The sequence below is a fragment of the Blastomyces dermatitidis genome (assembly GCF_000003525.1).
Source record: "Blastomyces dermatitidis ER-3 genomic scaffold supercont1.7, whole genome shotgun sequence".
Classification (NCBI taxonomy): Eukaryota; Fungi; Ascomycota; class Eurotiomycetes; order Onygenales; family Ajellomycetaceae; genus Blastomyces; species Blastomyces dermatitidis.
The window spans coordinates 2,111,500-2,138,612 of record NW_025544780.1 but is presented as its reverse complement, the minus strand read 5'-3'; the positions used below and the strand labels follow the sequence as shown (position 1 = coordinate 2,138,612).

General features: G+C 29.9%; 1 protein-coding gene across 1 annotated transcript; it reads left to right on the top strand.

Moving 5' to 3' along the window:
* Window positions 1-4,336: 4,336 nt before the first annotated feature.
* BDCG_17397 (uncharacterized protein) lies at window positions 4,337-4,567 on the top strand (the record flags this gene model as incomplete). The annotated part of the gene is made up of 1 exon (XM_045426528.1): window positions 4,337-4,567. The coding sequence occupies one exon, from the start codon at window positions 4,337-4,339 to the stop codon at window positions 4,565-4,567; it is 231 nt and encodes a 76-aa protein (XP_045281864.1).
* Between the last annotated feature and the right edge of the window lie 22,546 nt (window positions 4,568-27,113).

Below are 27,113 nucleotides of genomic sequence, written 5' to 3'. Positions count from 1 at the left end.
GATTTCTTACACTCTCTCAGCATATTTAATACAAACTTTTCTTATATCTGATTCACAGAACTCTCACTTATGAAATTGAGTCTGTGACTGATTGTATCAGATATCACAGTATTCAATCTCTTTCAGTATTTAATATGAAAATTGTACACTTGAAACTCTGAGATTCAATATACTAAGTGTTTGAAAGATTTTATTATTAATTATAGATAGATGAGACTTTTATAATCTGTAATCACTGTTGTTGTATATCTGTTATTAATATATCTATTTCACAACATCAGTGTGTGTTTAATTACTAGCAATTTCTTTTCATATACTGAGTAATTGAGCTCAGCATCTGATAGTTTTCTATCATTATATACTACTGAGTGCAGCTTACTGTTCTTACTTATCTGTAGAAGAGTATCTCTGATAGCTCATTTAAATATATCTATCTTAATATAGAAAGATTTATTACAATCTGATTAAATAAGCACTGAGAATGTTATTACATGTTTTCTCAGTATGAGAAAAGTCTCTTCACACACAGTATTTCAGATAATTGAATGAAACTTCTTCTTTCACAGATTTGTATCTGTTTCTCTTAATAGATCTAAGAGTGATGCAGATATTTATATGAAATTCTTGATAAATCTGCAGTAATATGAGATCAACTCAAGAAACTATTGTATATAATATATATTTCTCAGTCACAGTTAATTCACTATGACATTCAATTTCTCTGAGATAAGATGTATACAGTTATCACTTATTACATATTCTATGATCTTTAACTCTTCTATTTCAAATACATACTTTATTGATTTGATATAGAGCTTATACTCTGTCAGAGTTGTAAGCACTTCATTGAGATGCTTCAGATATTCATTATATAAGTTTGAAAAGTCTAGTGTAAGAATAAGTAGTCGCAGGCGGTTATTCGGGTGTTTGCAGCTTGGCGTGATATGTACTGTTAACTACTAGAAGTATTCGCGGTAGAATGATAAAATATAGAGATTAAATGTATAATAGTATTCAAGCTGAGTTATGAATAGTATTCATGAACTTCAGTCTATAGAGTTGTGTGTAGTTAAGAGCTGCTAACTCTATTAATTACATGAGAGATAGAAATAGAGATAAAGAATCTGTGAGAAGTGAGATTTCTTACATACTCTTCTCTCTCTAAGGCTTTGTCTGTGAAGTCTTTCACTGAGTGACTTCATAGAATCAGCTCAGCACTGTAGTGATACTCACTAAAAACTCTTCATATCTATAAAAAACCTTAGTGAGGAAAAATCTCTTATTACTGTGAAGAGAAAAGAGTCTGTCACTCAGTTTCTTATTCTGTGAGATTCTTTGTGATTTACAGATTCTTCTTCAACTATCACACAGATTCATCTCATATCTTTCATACAGAAGAATTCTGATTGACTCTCAATTATTTTTATAAGATTTTTATACGATTATTGCATAGATTTATCTTACAAATGAATCACTCTCTGTGAGATCACTCTTATTAAAGAGAAGCATTTATAAGTTAATCTTTCATTCATTCTCATGAATCATTATTCTTTAACACTGTAGAATTGTGAGGAATTTTCCATTCTTTCATCAACTCTGTAGAATTATAGAATCAAGATATTCACAGTCTGCAATCACTCTTTATAGTTATATAGAAAGATTCAGATCTGTGATTTATAATCACTCTTTATTTACTAGAGTGATCTGACTGTTTTATGAAATCACTCATAGTGTAAGCAAACCTCTCTAGAGTAGTATAAATATCTCAGATCTGTCTGTGAAACTTCATCTTCTTTTTTCTTTTTCTGTAACAGCTTTCATTCTCACAAACTGTGAGTATTTTCATTTATTCACAAAGTATTTTTATTCAGATAATAAAGAGAGAGTGTTTCTGACAATATCTGTATATTGATTCAAGAACTTCTCAAGAATAAAAATTTTTCAATTTCAATATTTTTACAAATAATGTCTGATTGTTACTGAGCTTCTTATGAGTGTCTCTGTAACTTCTCTGATTACTTTTTACTGACTGATGAAGCAGAGATGTCACTGCTCATAACAGTGTCTTTATTAGACTGGCCGCTGGTAGACTGACCGTGTGACCGTGTCTGAGACCAGGATCAAACTTTACAGTTGTCACATTGTCTAAAAGCATTACTTCTGGTCATGATTTGTGTTCATCACATTGATCTCAAATCACATTATTTCAAATATTAAAGATCTCAGATTCACTTTTCAAATAAAAATCTAGTCTCAGATAAAGAATATATTTGAATTCTTAGTCACATTTTCATTCTGATTTCATTATTGAGAATGGCATTAAATGAGACTATAAAATCATTTCTCACTTACATAATATCATAACATAGTGCTCATTTGTTGAAAATTCAATAGAGAGTGTTATCAAATATCATTACTTTTCTGAACACAGACTATAATTCATATAATTTTAATTATGAAAAAAATATAAAATATAAAAAAAAATAAAAAACAAAAAACAAAATAAACACAAGAAAAAATCACAATAAAAAAAAAAATAAAAATAAAAATAAAAAAATAAAAAATAAAAATAAAAAAAAATTAAGATTACAGAGCTGCAGCATTCTCAAAATAGTCACTTCTCAAAGTCTTCACAATATTCATTATTAACTGTGTATTTCTCACAGTGAGAGTAACATGACTGTGATGAGTCATTGTCTTAATATCATCTAATAAATAATCAGTATATATCTGTATAAATGTGAATAATTAGAAAATATATACTTAAAAAGTGTGATCAGGATGAACTCTGCTGTCACTTGAATGATATCAAGAGCAGAACACTGAAATCAATGATTTCTCTCATTGATTTCATGAACAAGACATGTGAAGATAATCTTGAGAAATATAAGATTCTCTGACTTCTGATAAAAATGAATCTCATGAAGAGACTCTATTTTCATAATATCAGAGACTGAGTATTATCAAAAAGTGTTACTTTCATGCAATGTATATGCACTTACTGCAGCAATTCACTCTCTATACATGTAGCTGAGAGTTGCAGCTTTCTCACACTGCACAGCTCTCTCTGAGATGCTATCATCAGTTTGCAACTCATGCAGTCTCTCAGTTCAGCATGTACTGTACATATGCAGCTCTGTGTGCTGAGGCTGTGTTGATCATTATAGTCTGGCATGATACTCGCTTTTCGCGAGCCATGTTTCATTTGAGAGGAGAGGGAAGGGGAAGACACAACTGTTGTTTTATTGAGAGAGAGATGAATAATTAGTATTATTAATTTAATTTAATTCATCTGTATTTAAAATTTAATTAGTCTATACTCTTCAATTTGAGAGTTTCTATAAGTGTTTTAATAGTTTTCATACCAGCTTGAACTTAGTCATGAGTTGAAGAAGAAGAGAAAAGAGAGAAGAAAGAAATGAGAATAACTTATCTTTATAATATGAAAACAGAGAATCACTGTAATCATTCTTTCTAGCAATAAAGATCTGTTTTCTGCATGTATTTCTTATATGATAAATGCATACAAAGAATATCAATAGTGCATGCATTGAATGAAGATAATGTTGCTATGCAACACTGTAGTCATTTTTATATATCTCTGAAAGCTGTTAATAGTTTCTTTGTCTCTTTATATTTAGTAAGTTAATAATATATTCTGATGCACTTCTTCTTTCATCATCATTATTATCATCATCATTATCATCATCATCATCACTATTATCATTATCATCATCATTATTATTATTATCATATCATTGCCTGTCTTCATCTTCTCTCTCAATACTCATCAAAATCAATCATGTCATTTCTCTTCAAATATTCTGCAGTTCTGCGGATCATCAAGGCACGTGAGCATCATCACAGATTGAAGAGAGAGGAGAAAAAGATGTTCAAGCATGAGAAGATAGATCATAAGGCATGTTATAATGCCTTGAAGAGGCTTCATAAGAGAGCAGAATGATAACAATTTTAAGTAACACTTCTGATAGATTTAGACTGAACTAAGTATAGAAATAATGTGAATGACATCATCTGTGAGAGATTGAAAAAGAAGACAGTGAAGAGCCTCATGCAGCAGTGATGAAATCAGAAGAAGTTCTGAGAATGATTTGAGATCAAGATAAAGAGAGAGAGAAAGAAGAAGAGTGTTACTGTAAATAAGTAGCAGCAGAAGAAGATTAAGAAGATATTGAAGCAGAAGACAAAGAAGTTAAAACTGATAAGTTTTTTATTGAGAGATAACAATTTTTAATAACACTTCTATTCTCTAATTGATTAGCAGGAGCTGACAGAGAAGGAAATTAAGACCTTGTTCAGGTCTTGAATGCACTTCATGATTCAGAATATTGAGAAGACAGCTCTGCTCTCTGAGCATGCTAATCTGCTTACTGCTGAGGTGGAACCTGAGACAGCAGATCAGAAAATGCAGGATTTTGAGGCACAGATTGACCTGGCTAAGAGAGAGCAGCAGAAACTCTTCTCTGAGAAGGCAGCAGAGAGAGATTTTGAGATGATTATTATCTCAGATAAGAAGAAGAAGAAGGAGAATAAGAATAAGAAGTGAATTATAAAGAATGATGAGAAGAATGAGAAAGAGAAGAAAGATAATGAGTAGAAAAAGTTTTTTTCTTTTTATATTAGTTAGTTATAAGTTCATAACTATTAGTTAATAATTGAAATTAATTTTGAGTTTTCAAAAATTATTGTACAAGTTGTAATCAATTATCAATATCAGGAATAATATATATATATATATTCAACTATCATGTCACTATAATGTATAAGTATCAATATTTTTTCAACATTGATATTTATAATATTAATATATTTTTAATAATATCATCTGATAATGCAATTTGATAACACTCTCTTTCATAATATTAATATATTTCAAGAAATATGACAGAGATTAATCAAGATTGTTTATTTACTTTTATACATCAATTATATTCAATCTGAGTTAGTACTAAAATTATAACTAAGCTAAGAAAGAAGATTATTTTCTTCTATATTAATTCTTCTTACACACATCAGTGATCAGTTATTGAAAATAAATTATTATCTTTCTTAAATTATCATTATATCTTCTGAATTCACTTCTTTCACTTCTTTTACTTTTATTGAAGATTCATAAATTCTTTAAGAAATCACTGTGAATTACAAAGTCTATATTATTTACAATTCAATACAGAATGCTCTCTTTCAATCATGATAAATAATTACTTCATTCTTCATATCTGATTTCAGGTCATGAAATTTATGAAAAACTTAACATAAACACTGAGATGAACTATGAAATAATTATTAACAGATTGCATTGCAGATTACTGAAGAGTTATCTCTCTACTACAATCACTGTAACTTCATTCAGAAACATTCATCATGAACTGATCATAGCTCTGAAGAAATTTCTCAACATCTGAAGTCATCAGAATGTAGATAATAAAAAAAAAATAATCAGAAAATTACTACTGAGCTGATAAGTTACTCTATCAGATAATAATTTTTAATAATACTAACTTTCTAATTTGAAGAAAATTATGTGAAAACAATCATATATCAGTACTCTGATTTCATAACTCTTATCTGATAACTTTCATGAATAATTACTTTGTATATATATATCTCTGAATCTTTCTCTTCAATCAATTGAAAACCCTGAATTCTGAACACTTCTTCAAATGCTTAATTCAAATCTTTATATTTCACATCAATTCTGTCTTCAGTTCAATCTTGAAATACACTACAAAGTCAATATACAATATCTAGAATCAGAGTTGAAGAATCATTGAAGAGTGTCTCTCACAGTGAATGTATAAACTAGTACAAACAATCTTACATTTATAAGAGTTACATGTTATTACATTGATAAGAACTGAACTTATCAAGAGATATTAATTGAATTTAAATCATTGATCAGTAGTCATACTGAGAATTATATGATAGAGATATTAATAACTGTGATTAAAAATGACTATTGAGATATTAGTCTCAGTCTTCTTACAATTATAACTGACAATGCTGTAAATAACTATACTATGATGAACAGCTTGAAGCAAAAATTGGCTTTGCATTTCTAAAATAATAAATAAGGTCATATTCTCTGCATTGCTCATGTGATTCAACTTGTGATACAAATACTGATAAAGAATCTTAGTATCAAGATAAAGAATAATGAGATGACTAGTTCTTGAAATAAGAATGAGATGAAAGTAATTACTCAAGTAACTTTTACATTCACTTTGCAAAAGATAATATTTTTTAATAACACTTTTTAATATTGTTTTTTGATAATACTTTTTGATAACACTACTGTTAATTTTGAATAGATTGACTAATAATTTAAATATCACAGATTTGAAACATTGCTAATATGATTTGTATCTTCTCTAAATAACAATAATAATTCCATGATATTTAATAAACAAACAAATCAGTCACATCACTGAATATGATACAGAATATTAGAACACAGTGAAGTTCAATATATAAAATAACTATTCAGACTCTTCAATTGTATCAGATGATTGATCATTGAGTGCAACACTCTGATTAGAAAAAGATTCAGATATTGAAACTTTCTGATATGAAGTGAACTCAGTTGAAATATGTGATTGATTTACTGTTTCAGTTTTATAAGATAACAAAGACAGTCTCAATCACTTGTACACTAATGCTGCAGTCAGTCTGATGAGTGTATAACAGTTTATTTACTTATCTTAAGAAGCAGTTGAAGCACTTAAAAAAAAAATCAGTCTGAAATGATGCTATAGTGCAGGCTATTATTACTGTAAGAGATAAACTAGTATATTATTACAGTAAAACTGAACAATCTTTTACAGAGTATTATACTATAGCAGCTCTACTAGATCTCTTTTATCAAGTTAATATCTACACTTCTTAAGATTGAACAGAGAATAAACAAGACTCATATGTCAAATTAGTCTGAGACTACTATAATGCCAACTATCAGAGATTTGAATAAGCAGATGTTCAAGATATGAAGACAGTGAAATACAATTCTCTAGTAAATAATAATCTTTGATAATAATCTATATCTCATAGAACTATAATACTAACTTTGAAACAGAACTTGTATACATTGATTGCAACTGAAAATCAGGCAAAACTACATACTAGTAAAACTGAATTTAATTACTATCTTTAAGATGATCTGACAAATTTACACATCAAATCAATTCTAGAGTTATGAAAAATTGTTGAGAGTACATATTTGACTGTTACACTGATAATATGTGATATTCTGATAATTTCATTAACAGAGATGAGAATGAAATGAAAGTTCAACTCAAGTTGAGATATTTATTACTATCACTGAGAACAATTATAAGGAGAAATAATCAAGAAACTCATGATTGTAAAACATAGAATTATCAGACAGTTTAATACCTCTGATCACAGTATATCAGAGAAGTGTAGTTTTCATGAGAAAGTGAAGAATAAACTTGTACAAGAATGTATTTAGTTGTTTCATGAGTGTTATTAATAATTATTATCAAATTCTGATTATATAAGCAATCACTGAATAAATCAAATGAGACTGATTTTAATCTTCAGTCTCAGTCTCATTCTGATTTTGAAAGAATGATCATCTTTCACAGTTTATTCTGAGAAATTACTCTTATTTCACTGTTCTTGAATTAAATCTGGTCATTTTTCACACCATTTCTCTCAGAAATGATTCATTTTCAGATTTTTTTGAGGCTTGGTTCTGGTGAGACTCATGTCAAGAAATGTATGAAACCAGATTAAATGAGATCAAATGTGAAATTCATGGTCCCGCCGGTCAGTCTAGCCGCTGGAATCATGAATTTCACGTTTAGTTTCATTTGGTCTGGTCTCATACATTTCTTGGCGTGAATCCCGCTGAGACTGGCTATCAAAAAAACAGGTAAAGTGACTATATATCAGATCTTAAAATGGAACCATGACTTGAAAAAAATGAGAAAGTGATCTTATTTGATCTTATTTAGTTCTATTCTTGGCATAAAGTTACTATTTTTAGACATTTTAAGGTTTTTTTTAGACTATTTTTAATTTTTTAAAAAGTAACACTTTTTGATAACACTCAAATGAGATTTAAAGTCATTTAAAGCAATAAAAATAATTTAAATTGAGAAGTGAAAATCATGATTTCATTTGAAAAATGTGATAAGAGTAGACAGTAAGTCTCACTGAGACAGTATGAAACTACTATCTAATGCTAAAACCATGTAATGGGATCAGTCGAATTGATAATGAGACTATCAAAAAATCTGGTCCTGGTCCCAGACACGGTCACACGGTCAGTCTAGTCTTTATCTCTCTCAGTCTTATCACTGCACTCAATCTTCAGATCAGCAGTTAATTTCATGTCTTCTTCAGATCAGTCTCTGACTTCAAGCAGCACAGTTTTCTTCTTTATTGTAAGTCTTCTTATAAGTAATTCCTTACAGATTCTAGCTAATAGTTCTTATAAAGCTCTCAGTGTTGTCAGTGTCTTCTGCAACTCTGCAGGTCTATGATCACTCTCTCTCTGTCTGCACAATCTCTGATCAGATATATGTAAATATGTCTAGGTTTTCTACTAATGATTCTCACAGTGCGGTGTATTTCCACAATTTCATTGTCAATGAGAGATAAGTCTCTGAGTATCTGCAAAATTCAGGTAATTAAGGCAATGCAAATGTCATGAATTCATGACAGAAGTTGATCTGAGTAGATGAGCTCTCTCTCTATATCTCAATTATTTCTGAGCTGAATACTTCAGCATAACTGAGAGAGCAGATACAGCTTTGTAAGAAGTATCTGATTACACACATAGACAGTCAGCTCTCAAGACTCTGCTGTAACTATATATACTCTGATATCTGACTCTTCTGAAGTCTGTGCATTTCTGACAGTCTTCATATTAAATGTAATAATTGTCTGTACTGTAGGTATAATGCTCTCTGCTTCTTTAAAGAGAGAAATTAATAGTTGTGAAAGAGTTGAGTGTTACAGATATTAAGAGTGTAGATTTGAATTTTTTTTATTTTTTCTTTATTAGTCTTTAAATTATGTTTATAACTCTGTTTTTATTTTCTTATTTTTTAACTTTAATAAGACTATGATTTCTTCTTTTCTTACATACATCACAGACTGTTCATCTCAGTAGAAACTCATTATTTTATAGACTAGAACTTATAAATGACAGTATTAATATCTTTATTATAATCAGATTCTTAGTGAAGACTGTGTTATTCTGACTTATTAGAATTCACAGTATAAAAGTCATGTCTTAGCTTCTACAGATATCTTATCTATCTGAATAATTTTTAAGTGAACTTATTCATCTTATCAGAATACTCTTATCACTGAACTTTGAATCAGAGCTTATAATCTTACTTCTCTGAGTTAATAATCTCTTTGATCTGATATTCTCTTTCACTCTCTAGTACTTTATAAATAGAGTGATGAGGTACAGAGTTCTCTTCTAAGAATTTCTTATATTTATAAAGTAAAGAGATATGAAAAATATTATATATCTGTAATTTAAATAACAGTTTCAATCTATAGAACTGTGAGCTAACTTTCTTCATATAATGATATTTTCTAGACTTAGTCAGACTCTATCATCTTTCTTAAAACTCTTTATAATATACTTGAAGTCATAGTATCTCTTCTAATACTCTTGAGTCTTTTTCAAGAATTTACAGACTTTCTTTCAGATCTTCTGAATTCTCTCAGTCTGTTCATAAGCATCATCACAGTCTATAGTATACTCTTACAAGTTTATCAAGATTATCTGCAAATGAGTCTCAGTGAATATCTCAAAGAGAGTTTTATCTATACTGATATACTTTGAGTTATTATATATAAACTCTGTAAGTAATAATCAATACACTCAGTCATTCTGATTGTAATTAACAAAGCACTGCAGATACTGTTTTAATATACTTATCAGATATTCTATCTGATCATCTGTCTGTTAATAAAAAGCTGTGCTTAGATCTTGTAAGATCTTTAGTATAGTTATTAGATTAGATCAGAACTCTTCTGTGAAGATTGATTCTCTATCTGAGATAATATTTACAGATAATTCATGCAATCAGATCATATCATAGATGAAGATATAAGTTAAATTCTTTGACTTCAAGTTCTTACAGATGAATATAAAGTGTGTTATCTTAATGAAGTGATTCACTATCATCAGCACACTGTCAAAGCAGACATTATATATGTTCTTACTTTCAGAGAGACTTATAAAAGTATTTATTTCTAGCTGTTTTCAAGGTTTCTGCAGAATGAGTAGAGAAGTAAGTTCTTTATATAATCTGAATCACACTATTCATGAATTCTGATAAATAGTATAAGAATTCACTATCTTCTTCATAAGTTCTTATATCTTCAGTTAGAAGTATTTTCTTATAAGTAACTTATGAGTTCTAGTATCTGTAAAATGATCTACTAGAGAAGAGTCATGATATCTTTTAATAAGTTCTATATATAGAAACTCATTTACAGATATATAAATTCAGCTCTCTCTTTATAAGAGATTATTTAAGTCTCTTCAATTCTTTATTTCTGCAGAATTAATCTCTATTATGAGTAGTTTCTAAATATACTGAGTATATTCATTCTTCAGTTACAGTTCAGACAATCTGAATAGAAGATTTTATAAAGACTTATACTCTGTTTCTTCTTACATTAGATCTTCTACAGTACTTCTCAAAGTCTGTAAACTCTTCAGATTATAGATATTCTCTTCAAGAATTCTCACAGAAATTCTCAGAGTGTTGACTCTCAGTGTTGTAGAGAGTAATTATACAGGCTTCTTCTCTCTCTTCTCTCTCTTCTCTTATAGAGAATTGAGAGACTCTTCAGTTAATCTCTTTATAACACTCAGTCTGAGTATTCTGTGAAGCTTTTCTGTCTTCTCTAGCTTCTCTATATCTGTTACTCTAATCTTCTTAACATAGTCTGATCTGTAAGAGAATTCATCTGCTAAGTTCTTAGTTCTCTTAATATATTCTATCTTGAATCAGAACTCACTCAGTCTCTGAGCTCAGTGAATCTACTACTGTAAGAGTTTCTTGATTGAAGTAAACTGTTATAAGCTGTCATGATCAATTCTAACAGTAATCACTATCATGAGACTCTCAAAGTAGTGATATCAGTGATGAAAGAATTTCACTATTATAAGAAGCTTCTGATTATAAATGTTATAGTTAATCTCTGTAAGTTATATCTTTTATAAGAAAAAGATCACTGTAACTTAGTTCTCATTTAACTATAGTTATGAGACTATTTCTGAAATTGTAAAGAAGAAGACATCTATCTTTAATCTGATTAAGAGTAAGAGATTAAAGTGAAATAGTATCACTGTATCTATAAATATCTGTTTCAATCTTACAAAGACTCTGTAAGCTTCTGAAATAAGAAAGTTCTTACAGTTCTTTCTTCTTAATAATCTTTTCATTCTCTATTTATAAGATGACTTCTTTTTATTTTCATTCTTCAGTATGTCTGTAAGAGTTAAGAAGATTCTCATGAATGCAAAGATAAATTATCTATAGAAATTCATAAAACTCAGAAAGATCTGAATCTCATGAATACTAGTTAACTTCAGTTATAATAGAATAGTCTTAATCTGTGAAAATTTCATCTGAATATCATCTGTGATAATTACATATTCTAGAAAATTAATCTGACAGATACTGAAGTTGTACTTTATAAGTTAAATATACAGTTCTGTCTTATCTAAGATCTTTAACACACTTCACACATGCTCAGTGTGTTCTTTCTTCTTTGTAAAGTATATTATCACATTATTCAGATATATTATTACAAAGATATTCAGATATATATGAAGTATTTTATTAATGAAAGACTGAAATACTGTGAGAATATTAATCAGATTAAAAGACATCACTAGATATTTAAATAATCTCAGTGCAGTTCTAAAAGCAGTCTTTCATTTATTCTCAGACTATATTAACAGCTGTGTATATATATTAATTACATTCAGTTATGTGAATATGACAGCTTCTGTAAGATAGTTAATCACATTCTCAATCAGAGATAGAGAATAGCAGCTCTTTATTATCTTGAAGTTCAGATCATAGTAGTCTATATATAATCTAAGATCTTTATTCTTCTTCTTTACAAACATCACAGAGGCTTCTGTGAAGACCTGTAAAGATTGAATAAAGTCATTTTTCAGATTCTTCTTCACATAGACCTGTATAGACTGGCCGCTGGGACCATGAATTTCACATTTAGTCTCATTTGATCTGATCTCATACATTTCTTGACGTGAGTCCCACCAGGACCAAGCCTCAAAAAAATCTGAAAATGAATCATTTCTGAGAGAAATGATGTGAAAAATGACCAGATTTAATTCAAGAACAGTGAAATGAGAGTAATTTTTCAGAATAAACTGTGAAAGATGATCATTCTTTCAAAATCAGAATGAGACTGAGACTGAAGATTAAAATCAGTCTCATTCAATTCATTCAGTGATTGCTTATATAATCAGAATTTGATAATGATTATTGATAATACTCATGAAACAACTAAATACATTCTTGTATAAGTTTATTCTTCACTTTCTTATGAAAACTACACTTCTCTGATATACTGTGATCAGAGGTATTAAACTGTCTGATAATTTCATATTTTACAATCATGAGTTTCTTGATTATTTCTTCTTATAATTGTTCTTAGTGATAGTGATAAATATCTTAACTTGAGTTGAACTTTCACTTCATTCTCACCTCTGTCAATGAAATTGTCAGAATATCATATATTATCAGTGTAACAGTTAAATATGTACTCTCAACAATTTTTCATAACTCTAGAATTGATTTGACATGTAAATTCATCAGATTATCTTGAAGATAGTAATTAAATTCAGTTTTACAAGCATGTAGTTTTGTCTGATTTTCAGTTGCAATCAATGTATGTAAGTTCTGTTTCAAAGTTAGTATTATAGTTCTATGTGATATGAAGTGTTATCAAAGATTGTTACTTACTAGAGAATTGTATTTTACTGTCTTCATATCTTGAACATCTGCTTGTTCAAATCTCTGATAGTTGACATTGTAGTAGTCTCAGACTAATTTGATATATAAGTCTTATTTCTTCTCTGTTCAATCTTAAGAAGTGTAGATATTAACTTGATGAGAGAGATCTAGTAGAGCTGCTATAGTATAGTACTCTGTAAAAGATTGTTCTGTTTTGCTGTAATAATATGCTAGTTTATTCCTTACAGTAACAATAGCCTGCACTATAGTATTATCTCAGACTGAATTTCTTTTTGAGTGATTTAACTGCTTCTCAAGATAAGTAAATAAACTGTTATACACTTATCAGACTGACTGCAGCATTGATGTATGAGTGATTAAGACTGTCTTTATTATCTTATAAAACTGAAACAGTAAATCAATCACATATTTCAACTGAGTTCACTTCATATCAGAAAGTTTCAATATCTGAATCTTTTTCTGATCAGAGTGTTGCACTTAATGATCAATTATCTGATACAATTGAAGAGTCTGAACAGTTATCTTATATATTGAACTTCATCATGTTTTAATATTCTGTATCATATTCAGTGATGTGACTGATTTATTTATTTATTGAATATCATGAAATTATTGTTATTATTTAGAAGAGATACAAATTGTATTAGCAATGTTTCAAATCTATAATATTTAAATTATTAGTCAATCTATTCAAAATTAATAGTAGTGTTATCAAAAAGTGTTATTAAAAAGCAATATTAAAAAGTGTTATTAAAAAATATTATCTTTTACAAAGTAAATGCAAAAGTTACTTGAGTAATCACTTTCATCTCATTCTCATCTCAAGAATCAGTCATCTCATTATTCTTCATCTTGATATTAAGATTCTTTATCAGTGTTTATATCATAAGTTGAATCACATGAGCAATGCAGAGAATATGATCTTATTTATCATTTCAGAAATGCAAAGTCAATTTTTACTTCAAGCTCTTCATCATAGTATAGTTATTCACAGTATTATCAGTTAAAATTGTAAGAAGACTGAGACTAATATCTCAATAGTTATTTTTAATCACAGTTATTAATATCTCTGCTATATAATTCTCTATATAACTACTGATTAATAATTCAAATCTAATTAATGTCTCTTGATAAGTTCAGTTCTCATCAATGTAATAACATATAACTCTTATTACTGTAAGATTGTTTGTACTAGTTCATGTATTTACTATGAGAGACACTCTTCAATGATTCTTCAACTCTGATTCTAGATATTATATATTAACTTTGTAGTGTGTCTTGAGATTGAACTGAAGACAGAATTGATGTGAAATATGAAGATTTAAATTAAGCATTTGAAGAAGTGTTCAGAATTCAGAGTTTTCAATTAATTGAAGAGAAAGATTCAGAGATATATACATACAAAGTAATTATTCACAGAAGTTATCAGATAAGAGCTGTGAAATCAGAGTACTGATACAGAGTTATTTTCACATAATTTTCTTTAAATTAGAAAGTTAGTATTATCAAAAATTATTATCTGATAGAGTAACTTATCAGCTCAGTAGTAATTTTCTGATTATTTTTCTTTTATTATCTGCATTCTGATGACTTCAGATGTTGAGAAATTTCTTCAGAGTTATAATCAGTTTATGATAAATGTTTCTGAATAAAGTTGCAGTGATTGCAGCAGAGAGATGACTCTTCAGTAATCTGTAATACAATCTGTTGATAATTATTTCATAGTTCATCTTAATATTTGTGTTAAGTTTTTAATAAATTTCATGACCTGGAATCAGATATGAAGAATGAAGTAATTATTCATTATAATTGAAAGAGAGTATTCTATATTGAATTGTAAATAACATAGACTTTATAATTCACAGTGATTTCTTGAAGAGTTTGTGAATCTTTAATAGAAGTAAAAGAAGTGAAAGAAATGAATTCAGAAGACATGATAATAATTTGAGAAAGATAATAATTTATTTTTAATAACTAATCACTGATGTGTGTAAGAAGAATTAATATAAGAGAAAATAATCTTGTTTCTTAGCTTAGTTATAATTTTAGTACTAACTCAGATTGAATATTATTGATGTATAAAAGTAAATAAACAATCTTGATTAATCTCTGTCATATTTCTTGAAATATATTAATATTATAAAAGAGAGTGTTACTAAATTACATTATCAGATAATATTATTAAAAATATATTAATATTGTGAATATTAATGTTGAAAAAATGTTGATACTTATACATTATAGTGATTTGTGAATCATGACAGTTAAATATATATATATATATATATATTGTTTCTGACTTGATTACAACTTGTACAATAATTTTTAAAAACTTAAAATTAATTTCAATTATTAATAATTATGAACTTATAACTAACTAATATAAAAAGAAAAAAACTTTTTCTACTTATTATCTTTCTTCTCTTTCTCATTCTTCTTATCATTCTTCACAATTCATTTCTCATTCTTCTTCTTCTTCTTCTTCTTCTTATCTGAGATAATAATCATCTTAAAATCTCTCTCTGCTGCCTTCTCAGAGAAGAGTTCTCACTGCTTTCTCTCAGTCAGATCAATCTGTATCTCAAAATCCTGCATTTTCTGATCTGCTGTCTCAGGTTTCATCTCAGCAGTAAGCAGATTGATATACTCAGAGAGCAGAGCTGTCTCTTCAATATTCTGAATCATGAAGTGCATTCAAGATCTGAACAAGACCTCAATCTTCTTCTTCTCTGTCAGCTTCTGCTAATCAATTAGAGAATAGAAGTATTATCAAAAATTATTATCTCTTAATAAATAAAAAACTTATCAGTTTTGACTTCTTTATCTTCTGCTTTAACACTCTCTTAATCTTCTTCTATCACTGCTTATTTACAGTAATACTCTTCTTCTCTCTCTCTCTCTTCATCTTAGTCTCAAATCATTCTCAGAACTTCTTCTGGTTTCACTGCTACTGTATAAGACTCTTCACTATCTTCTTCTTCAATCTCTCACAGATGATGTCATCTGTATTATTTCTATACTTAGTTCAGTCTAAATCTATCAGAAGTGTTACTTAAAATCATTATCATTCTACTTTCTTATAGAGTCTCTTCAAGGCATTATAACATGTCTTGTGATCTGTCTTCTCTTACTTGAATGTCTTCTTCTTCTCTCTCTTCAATCTGTGACAGTACTCACACGCCTTGATGGTCTGCAGGACTGCAGAATATTTGAAGAGAAATAACATGATTAATTTCAGTGAGTATTGAAAGAGAGTGAAGGCAGGAGAAGCAGTCAGAAATGATATAATAATAATAATAATAATAATAATGATGATGATGATGATAATAATGATAATAATAATGATAATAATAATAGTGATGATGATGATAATGATAATAATAATGATGATAATGATGATGAAAGAGAAAGTGCATTGAAATATATTACTGACTTATCAAATATAAAGAGACTCAAAGAAAATATTAACAGCTTTCAGTGATGTACAGAAACAGCTACAGTGTTGTATAATAACATTATCTTCATTTAATACATGCACTGTTAATATTCTTTGTATGCAGTTATTATATAATCTGTATCAGAGATACATGTAGAAAACAGATCTTTATTACTAGAATAAATGATTGCAGCAATTCTCTGTTTTCATATTATAAAGATAAGTTATTCTCATTTCTTTCTTCTTTCTTTTCTCTTCTTCAATCAATCACTAATTTCAAGCTGGTATGAAAACTATTAAAACACTCTCAGAAACTCTTAAATTGAAGAGTATAGACTAATCAAATTTCAAATATAGAAGAAATCAAATTATCTTCTACAGATTTAATTATTCATTTCTCTTCAAATAAAACAGCAGTTGTGTCCCCTTCTTCTCTCAATTAAATGAAACATGACTCATGAAAAGCAAGTATCACATCAGACTATAATGATCAACACAGTCTCAGCATACAGAGCTATATATGCACAGTGTGTACTGAACTGAGAGACTGTGTGAGTTGCAAATCAGTGACAGCATCTCAGAGACAGCTGTGCAGCATGAGAAAGCTGCAATTCTTGATCATATATACAGAGAGTGAATCACTGCAGTAAGTGTATATGTATTAAAGTAATGCTTTTTAATAATACTCAGTCTCTGATATGATGAAAATAGAGTCTCTTGATAAGATTCATTTCTATCAGAAGTCAGAGAATCTTATATTCTTCAAGATTATCTTCATATATCTTATCTGTGAAATTGATGAGAAGAATCATTAATTTCAGTATTCTGCTCTTGATATTATTCAAGTGACAGCAGAGTTCACTCTGATCATACTTTTTAAGTGTATGTTTTCTAATTATTCACATTTATATAGATATATACTGATTATTTATTAGATAATATTAAGACAATAACTCATCACAGCTGTGTTACTCTCACTGTAAGAGATACACAGTTAGTAATAAATATTGTAAAGACTCTGAGAAGTAAGTATTTTAAAAGTACTGCAGCTCTGTGATCTTGATTTTTTTTATTTTTATTTTTTATTTTTTTCTTTTTCTTTTCTTTTTTTTTTATTTTTCTTTCTCTTTCTATCTCTTTTTTTCTTTCTCTTCTTTTTTTCTTTCTCTTTTTTTTTTTTTTTTTTTTTCTTGTGATTTTTTCTTATTGTTTTGTTTTTTGTTTTTTTATTATTTTTTATATTTTACATTTTTTTTTTAATTAAAATGATATTGATTATTGTGATTCAAAGATTGCTTAAGCCAGCGTACGATTACAGGCGTACGCCGGCTTCTTATATAATGAATCTCATACGCTAAATTAATTAGTGGCCGCTAGAGCCTTCTTTACATTTATACACTAGTAGTTTGAAAGTGACTGTGTTATTATTCAATGATTGTATGTTCTTCTGAACCACATTCTCTCTTATCAGATTCAGTCATACTCATATAATTATATTGTACACTCTAGCTTCATGCGGATTAGCTTGTCGCTAGCATCTCATGATTATGTGATCTATCTCTAATTTGACTAGTATTCTGTATACACTCTCACAAAGAAACTTTCACTATATTACATTACTCATTCACTAACTTTTCTTATTCTTCAATTATCATCTTCATCATTGTCATCATTGAATATTATCATCTCATTCAAGATTTCTACCTCTTCTTCTGTTCAACTCTTTTCATCTGTTCATCTATTATATTGTATGTGTTTCTGACAATGACTCTCTGTTTTCATAACAAGCATTCTTGTAGTATTCATACCAGGCAGTTCATTAGCAGTAAGTGTAACACATTGTGAAACATGATCAGGACTTGTTTATCTTCTAACAATCGCCAGAACATACTACTATGAATAGTACATCTTCTCTACCTTCTCATATGCTCTTAATCATTTCCTTCTCAGCGGGTTTCTGATTGTGTTTTCTGGCATGATTTTGCATGAATGCAGATGCTGATATGTTGTTTTTATTTGTGTAGAATCTTCACACATTGACAGATCCGCATTCACTGATGATAGTGAACCCAGTGTTGAATCATTGATCAAGAACTTAGAGAACATGATAATGAAGAAATTGCTTATGTCATGTGTGGTCAGGTCTCTCATGTCTCTCTCTGCTCTCTCTGTTTCTTTCTCTGCTACTCTCTCTCAATCTTCTATATCTGCTTCTGTGTCTGGTTCCTCTTTCACTACCTCTGTTCTCATGACTCTCACTTCTGCTACTTCTGGTTTTACTGTCTCTGCTTTCATTATCAGCTCTCCCTGTTTTAAGAAGATATTGTGTAGACTTAATAAATCATCTCTCTCAGTGTATATACTCTCATTCTTCTTACTAACTCTCAGAATAATTTATTATATAAAGACAGTGTATAATATAACTATCTGAAGCTCAGTTGTGAATACTGATTATTACATTCATTTTAAATATTCATGATAAGAGAATTATTCATTTATACTAGAGAATCATCTCTCTTCTCAACAGTATTGAGATTGTAAGTCTTTTTCTTTTCATCTTTTCTTTCTAACACTGATTTTTCTCTTCTTAGAGAAAATTATTATAAGTTTTACTATGCATGAAGTTATAATATTCACAGATATTAAGAAACTTTTCATAACTATTAAATTCAATATTATAAGTATATCTGCTCTGATGAATATCTTTGAAATGATTAACTCATATCAGTCTATTCTCTAGTATTTGTCATCTGACTTCATGATGCAGGCAAAGAATATTCATGTTTTCAGAAATAGAAACATGAATGTCATACTCTTTTACACTCATAGATATGAGGCTTGTATGCCTTGTCTGAGATGTCATTATAAGAATGAGCTATTTGTACACTGTATTCTGCTTTCTGCATTCTCTCATATCTCTCTCTCTCTTTCTGAGAAGTCTTGTGCATGTTGTAATTATATGTATAACTCTAAGGTCAGTGAGTGTTCATTCAGTAACTATTCTCATCTCTGATTTTATGATTTTTGTATACTAACAATGATTCTTAGTTACTTCAGTGTCAGAGACCATTCTGATTGAAGATGACAATATTATTAAGACTATTCTCTTCTGCTCTTAAACTTCTTCTATTGCTTTCTCTTTCTCCTCTGCAGAGAAGGTTATACATACATCAGATTGTAAGTGTTCAGTTTCAAGTGACTCTCATCATTTATTCAGTTCTGTGCCTTCTTCTTCTGTTTCTTCTGTCTTCACTTTCTCTGTCCTGGCTTCTGATTCTGCAGGTTCTGCACTCTTCTTCAATTTCTCTATACATACATGTACACATTTCTATATTGGCATTTCAGTCAATCTTGTGATAAATGACATTAATGTTGTACACAGAGTGATAGAGAAATCAGAGATATATACAGTGTTATTGTGAGAGTGACTTACAGCTCTTAAATTTCTTATGAATCTTGAGTTTTGAGATTTTCTTTGTTTTTGATGTTTTTTGAGTGATATGATGTTGAAAATAGATTAATGTGTGATGTATGAAAATGAATGAGATGTGTATGATAACATTTGTCTTTTACAGCTGACTCTTACAGTTAATGATCAATTCATTATTTCTTTTCTTACACTTTTTCTTTATCTGCTAGTCACTACTTTTACACAATCTCTATATAATACAGTGTTCAGTAACTAGGTTCAGCAGCTTTCATCTTTTATAATTCTATCTTATATATTATACTGTCTCTCTTCACCTGCTCAGATTACTACAGTGAATAATTCATTGAAACTAATCTCATCTGATCTCTGAGCATTCTCAGAAGTTGAGATGACTTGATTTCATATGTTCATGAATGTTTCAGATAGTTCATTCTCTGTGATCTCTGTGATTGAACTGATGTAAACAGTTGAATTCAACTCTGAATTTCTTTTTCTTCTGTGATCTGACTCATATGCAAGTCTGCTACTTTGAGACTGCTCTTTATCATATTGTATCTGCTGTCTGCAGCATGTTATCATACAATCAGCTACAGTCTTATCACTTATCAGAGTATGATGTTTGTCTGATTTCTTCATTTCTTCTCATTCTTTTCTTATAATTGTGAAAAGATCAGAATAAGTGAGATCATCTGATTTATAAGTGTCTATGATTTCTCTTACTTTGTGAGACTTTTCAATTGTAAGTCTCTTCTTTTTCAACACTGACAATAGTGCTGTGAATGACTATAATTCACTCAGGTCTTACATCTTTGCTTTCATAAGTCATGAATCATTGATTAAGTTGTGTAAGACCTGTCTCTCTGGTTCTTTCAATATGTACATTCTCAGAGAATGTGATTTGAGTATTTTATATGGTTTAAATCACCTAGATTGAAACTTCTCAGAACTCTCATTATATATGAGAACTTATATTCTTATCTTGAGACTCAATTTCTTAACAAGTGAGTCTTATATTCTTTTCAATTGAATTACTTAGTTCAGGAGTAACTCATTAGCTTTTGCATGTGTGTGACTGATCTCTTTCAATCTTGATTCTGTGTCTGTGACTGTTATGTTCACAACTGCTGTTTCTGCTGCATCTGCAACTGCTGTTCTCTCTCTCACCTTTTCTGAAGCATTCTCTGAGATGCGCGGATGCAATCCATACAACAGATAGAATGATGAACACTTGAAGACTGTATGCTGTCAAATCTGTGTGACTAATAGCACCTGCCCGAGATATTCATCTCATAATCTCATAGGCTTGCTCACTAGATATTTTGTCAGCATGTTGCTTAAGATTTCATTCAAGCATTTCATCTTTCTGTTTATCTGCAGATGATATAGCATTGTTCTACAATATCTTGTCTGTAACTGACTCATGAAATGCCTCATCACTTCTTCTATGAGATTCACACTGTTATCAGTTAGAATCTCGCGCGGTATTTCATAGTTGACATAGATCTTATTATATAGAAACTTCATCATCATCTTCTCTGTTGTCTCTGAAACTGCTTTCATAACTGACCAGTCAGTAGTATAATCAATAGCAGTGATTATTTATCAATTTTCATTTGATGTTCACAGTAATATGTCTATGAGATTCATCTCTCATTGTTTAAACAGTTGTATTGTATACTTTATCTGATATTGCACTTTCTCACATTCTAATTCTTTCTTAGATTCTTTCATGACCTAGCAATTCAGGCACTTGTGAGTGTACATCTGAATGTTCTCAGTCATGCTTGGCCAGTATGCTCTTGATTCAAGTATACTTATGAGTTCAGAGCTTTCTAAGTGGCTGAATTCTTTGTGCATGTGAGTCACTAAGTCACATTGAAATGAAGATTCTAGATAGAGAGCTTCTGTGTATTCTAGATTATAGTAAAGCATAACATCATTTTTCTTTCTCAATTTTCTCAGCTTGAAGTTCAGAAGCATCTCTTCTACTACTCTTGTAAGATGCTTATTATTCAATATCTTATCATTCTCTAAGTAAGAGATTATAATGTTCACTCATTCTGATTTCTTGCATTCTCTCAGTGTGTTTAATATGAACATCTCTTGTACCTGATTCACAGAACTCTCACTCATGAAATTGAGTCTGTAACTGATTGCATCAGATATCACTGTGTCTGATTTCTTTCAGTATTTAATATGAAGATTATATGCTTGGAACTCCGAGATTCAACATGCTAAGTGTTTGAAAGATTTTGTTATTAATTATAGATAGATGAGACTTTCATAATCTGTGATCACTGTTATTGTATGCCTGTTGTTAATATATCTATTTTATAATATCAGTGTGTGCTTGATTACTAGTAATTTCTTTTCATACACTGAGTAATTGAGCTCAGCATCTGATAGTTTTCTATCATTGTACATCACTAGATGCAGCTTGCTATTCTTGCTCATCTGTAGAAGAGTGTCTTTGATAGCTCATTCAAATGCATTCATCTCAATGTAGAAAGGTTTATTCCAATCTGATTGAATAAGTACTGAGAATGTTATTACACATTCTCTCAGTGTGAGAAAAGTCTCTTCACATGTGGTATTTCAGATGATTGAATGAAACTTCTTCTTTCACAGATTTGCATCTGTTTCTCTTAAGAGATCTGAGAGTGATGCAGATATTTATGTGAAATTCTTGATGAATCTGCAGTAGTATGAGATCAACTCAAGAAACTGTTGTATATGATGTACATTTCTCAGCTGCAGTCAATTCACTATGACATTTAATTTCTTCAGAATGAGGTGCATACAGTCATCACTCACTACATGTCTCATAAACTTCAACTCTTTCATTTCAAACACACACTTGATTGATTTGATGTAGAGCTTATACTCTGTCAGAGTTATAAGCACTTCATCAAGATGCTTTAGATGTTCATTATATGAGTTTGAAAAGACTAGAATGTTATTGAGATATACAAGATATAAGATTTCATTCTGTTTATAAAGAATTGTATTCATTATTATTTGAAAGATGACAGATATATTTGTCAGACTGAATGACATTGCTAGAAATTCAAACTTCTCTCATTATATATTAAATGTGATTCATGAAACTGATAGTTCATCTACACAGATCTGTCAGTATTCTGAGAGAAGATCAATCTTCAATAGATATCAGGCATTTCTGACTGTATTCAACTGTTGTTGAATTCATGACAGTGAATATTCATTCTTGATTGTAAGCTTGTTGAGTGCTTAATAATCAATACACATTTATCACTCTTCACCTGCCTTTTTCACAAATAGAACTGGAAAGCCTCACACACTTGATGAGAATTGTATGAGATTACATTCTAGAAGATCTGTGATCTGACACTTCTGTTCTTTAAGGTGCATTTGTGACAGGAGGTACACATTCTGATTGACTGATTTTGTGTCCCCTGTGTCAATCTCATGTACAAATCCTCATTTCAGCAGTAATTTCAGTGAAAGATCTGTTCAGAAGATCTTTTCATACTTCTTCAGAAGCTTCTTCATACACTTGTTCTTCTGCATATCTTTTATCTTGATTTTCTCCACTTTCAGATCCTGTATGATATACAGAATGCTTTTAAATGAGGTCTTGCAAATCATTCTCTTTGCTTGTTGATGTATAAGCAGATTTAATCCTTCTATATCAGAGATGTGAAATGTCCTTCTCATATCAGTTGATAGAATTGTATGAATCATTTTCTTTCTATCAGTCAATCACATATAACATGTACATCATTGAATCTGCAAATTGAATCTTTGAAATCAATCAAGTCTGAGAATAAGATTGTATTTCATGTTCTGCAGCTCTCACGCTCAAATATAGCAAGATCATTCTTCAAAGTGCAAGAGAACTCTTACTTTTACAGATGATATTAAATATCAGTTATCAGATAATCTTATACATCAGAGATTCTTCACTCAGCAGACCTCTTTCAATCTTCAGATCATATAATTATCAATATATTATATCAAAGCTTCTATATCTGTTAACACTTTTACAGTCATCTCTCAATTCTTATTCAAGTGCCTCTTATACATTAACATTTCAGGTCTCAAGATATTGAGATAAGTATTCACTTTCTCACTCACATCTCAGTTAGAAGTCTGCTTTCTCTTTGTATTTGCAGAATTCAGAGAATCATCTAATGTGAGCATCTCTTTCACTTTGAAGACTTTTCATAGAATATCAGCAAGTGTCTTCAAGCTCACTGATTCTGCTAGTTTTTTGACTCTCTTACTTCTCTTGACTGTACATGCTGAGTGCAATCTTTTGCATCATGATTTTGACATCTGCAGTTAAAGCAAGCTCAATACTCATAATATCAAGGTTTTCACTCAGAGAATCTCTTTTTCAGAGGATTCAGTGCTTTAGCAATGACATTCAGATCTAGATTCATCATATTCAGATGTGTGACTTGTGTTATAGAAGTCTGATTATCTGTTCTTCACTGAGATATACTTGATTACAGTATTTTCTGTTGTAATTGACTTACTTGTTCTTGTATGATGAGAATGTTGTATGCTTCTTTCACTGTGTCTGATTATAAGATTAAGCATTTTCATTCTGCTCTCAACTCAGATATAAGATTATGAATGAAGATCTATAAACAGAAAGATGTTAAAAGCTCTTCATTCAATATGAGATAGTGTAAACTGAAGTGTGTGAAATATGATATAAGATCACTCACTTATCTACACTCAGTGAAGTGTTTATAACACTTATCTCATATATTCACTTTCTCAAAGTTATGTAAGATTCATATGAAAAACTCATTTCATGTTCATAAGAATAAATATTACTCTGAGTCTGTGAGATTCATCTTTTCATCAGTCATTTATAATGACTTCACTTTTTCATGTAGAAATGCAGCAGATATTAAGACTTGTTGAAATTCTGTTAACTATCTGTCTGTGAGTTCATATTTGATCTGATAATATAATTACATCTGACTTAGTCAGCTGATTGCAGTATCATTTTTTCAGTCACTATTGAAGCTTAATAGCTCTGACAGATCTCTTAGCTTGATATATTTCATACTTGAATTCTCATTCTATACAGCAGTCTTTGATGATGTGTACACTTCTGAAGAGATTGTGAATAATCATGATAGAATCTTCAGATTCAGTGTAGTTATCTGTCTGTGTAAACATTCAATCTTCTGCTGCAGGTCTAAGATCTGGTTTTCTCTATTCTTATTAATGATGATGATTGCATCAGTGAAGCTCTTCATAGTGAATGCTTGATCTGCAGTAAATGTCAATTATTATTTAACTTCTGTCTCAGCCTGTCACTGCATACACAAGGCCTCAATCTCATTTAGAATTCTCATACATATACAGAGCTTTGATTCTGGTTCAGCAGTTTCAGCTGCTTTTCTTACTGCTTTGAGTAAACTCTCTGAGAGATTCTGCATATCTTTCAGTTCAGATAGCAGAGAAGAGTGTTATTCATATCAGTTAGAGAAGATATTCATTTTGATAGTTTCTTGTTAATTGTATGATGTCTATCATTATTGCTGTATCATTATATCACTATATTGCTGTATTATTATATTGCTATATCATTATATCACTATATTACTCTGTTATCATCATATGACTCTGGTGATGGCCATTTCTCTCTTTTATCTCTTTGAGTGAAGAGTGATCTTCTTTGAATCTAGTTCATCACTTTCATCTCTTTTCTCACATCTCATCTGTTCACATACATGGCATTCACCTGAGTATGAAGTTTTTTCCTAACAAGTAAAGCAGCATCAATCAGATGCTCTTTCACTCATCACTCTTCATACACTATCTTTTGAGACATTCTAGGACCACACTGGCATGATAACTACAAATTGCTTCATAGATAGAATTATCATGCTCTGAAGAAGCCTGTGCTTCTCACCAGTTTTTAGACATGCTATCAGATGTGATTCAAAGATTGCTTAAGCCAGTGTACAATTACAGGTGTACGCCGGCTTCTTATATACTGAATCTCATACGCTAAATTAATTAGTGGCCGCTAGGGCCCCCTTTACATTCGTACGCTAGTAGTTCGGAAGCGGCCGCGTTATTATCCGACGGTCGTACATTCTTCCGAACCATATTATGATCTGTGTTTAGAAAAGTAATGATATTTGATAATACTCTCTATTGAATTTTCAACAAATGAGCACTATGTTATGATATTATGTAAGTGAGAAATGATTTCATAGTCTTATTTAATGCCATTTTCAATAATGAGATCAGAATGAAAATGTGACTAAGAATTCAAACATATTCTTTATCTGAAACTAGATTTTTATTTGAAAAGTGAATCTGAAATCTTTAATATTTGAAATAACAGAATTTGAAATCAATGTGATGAACACAAATCATGACTAGAAGTAATGCTTTTAGACAATGTGATAACTGTAAAGTTTGATCCTGGTCTCAGACACGGTCACACGGTCAGTCTAGGCCTGCAAGATCTCTGTCTTATAATAAGAGAGCTTATAGATTGATTCTCAGAAGAATTTCTATTCTTCTATCAAATCTATTACCAGATTCTTCTCACAGTAAGAAGAAACTTTAGCTGTCTTTACTGAGCTGAATATCTCTGTGAGATCTTGATATTTCTCTGATATCTGAAGCTCAGTTTTCATGACTGTGAGATTCTCAGATATTTACAAAGTTATTATATAGATGAGCTTGTCTTCTCTAATTAACTCTACAGTATTAACTGATTCTATCTCTGTAAGTAAGTCTGTCAACACTAATTGAAAGTATAAACCTGACTCATAGACAGCTATGTGTGAATTATATCTTTGAAGTTATATAAGTCTCAAGTATATATTATCTGTGATGTCTGTGATAATCATAGTTTCTACAAATCTTCTTCAGGTTTCAGAGAGATCTTGTAATTCAAAGATAACTCTTATAAGTCTCTCAGTTCTCAGATCTGAGTTCTCACATTCTGCTTATTATAAGAGCAGATTTTCAGTTTTTATTATTCAGCTTATTTACTCTGTGAGCTTTAGAGACACTATAGTGATCTGAGATTCTGAGTTCATTAATACTTTTTATACTTGCAGAATAATAGTATTATGATACAGTCTCTTCTCATAAGTAAGCATTTTCATCAGAGAAGTAACAGATTCAGATATCAGTTTCAAGACTCTTAAGAAGACTGTTACTGACTCTGTTTATAACTTCTTAAATTTCT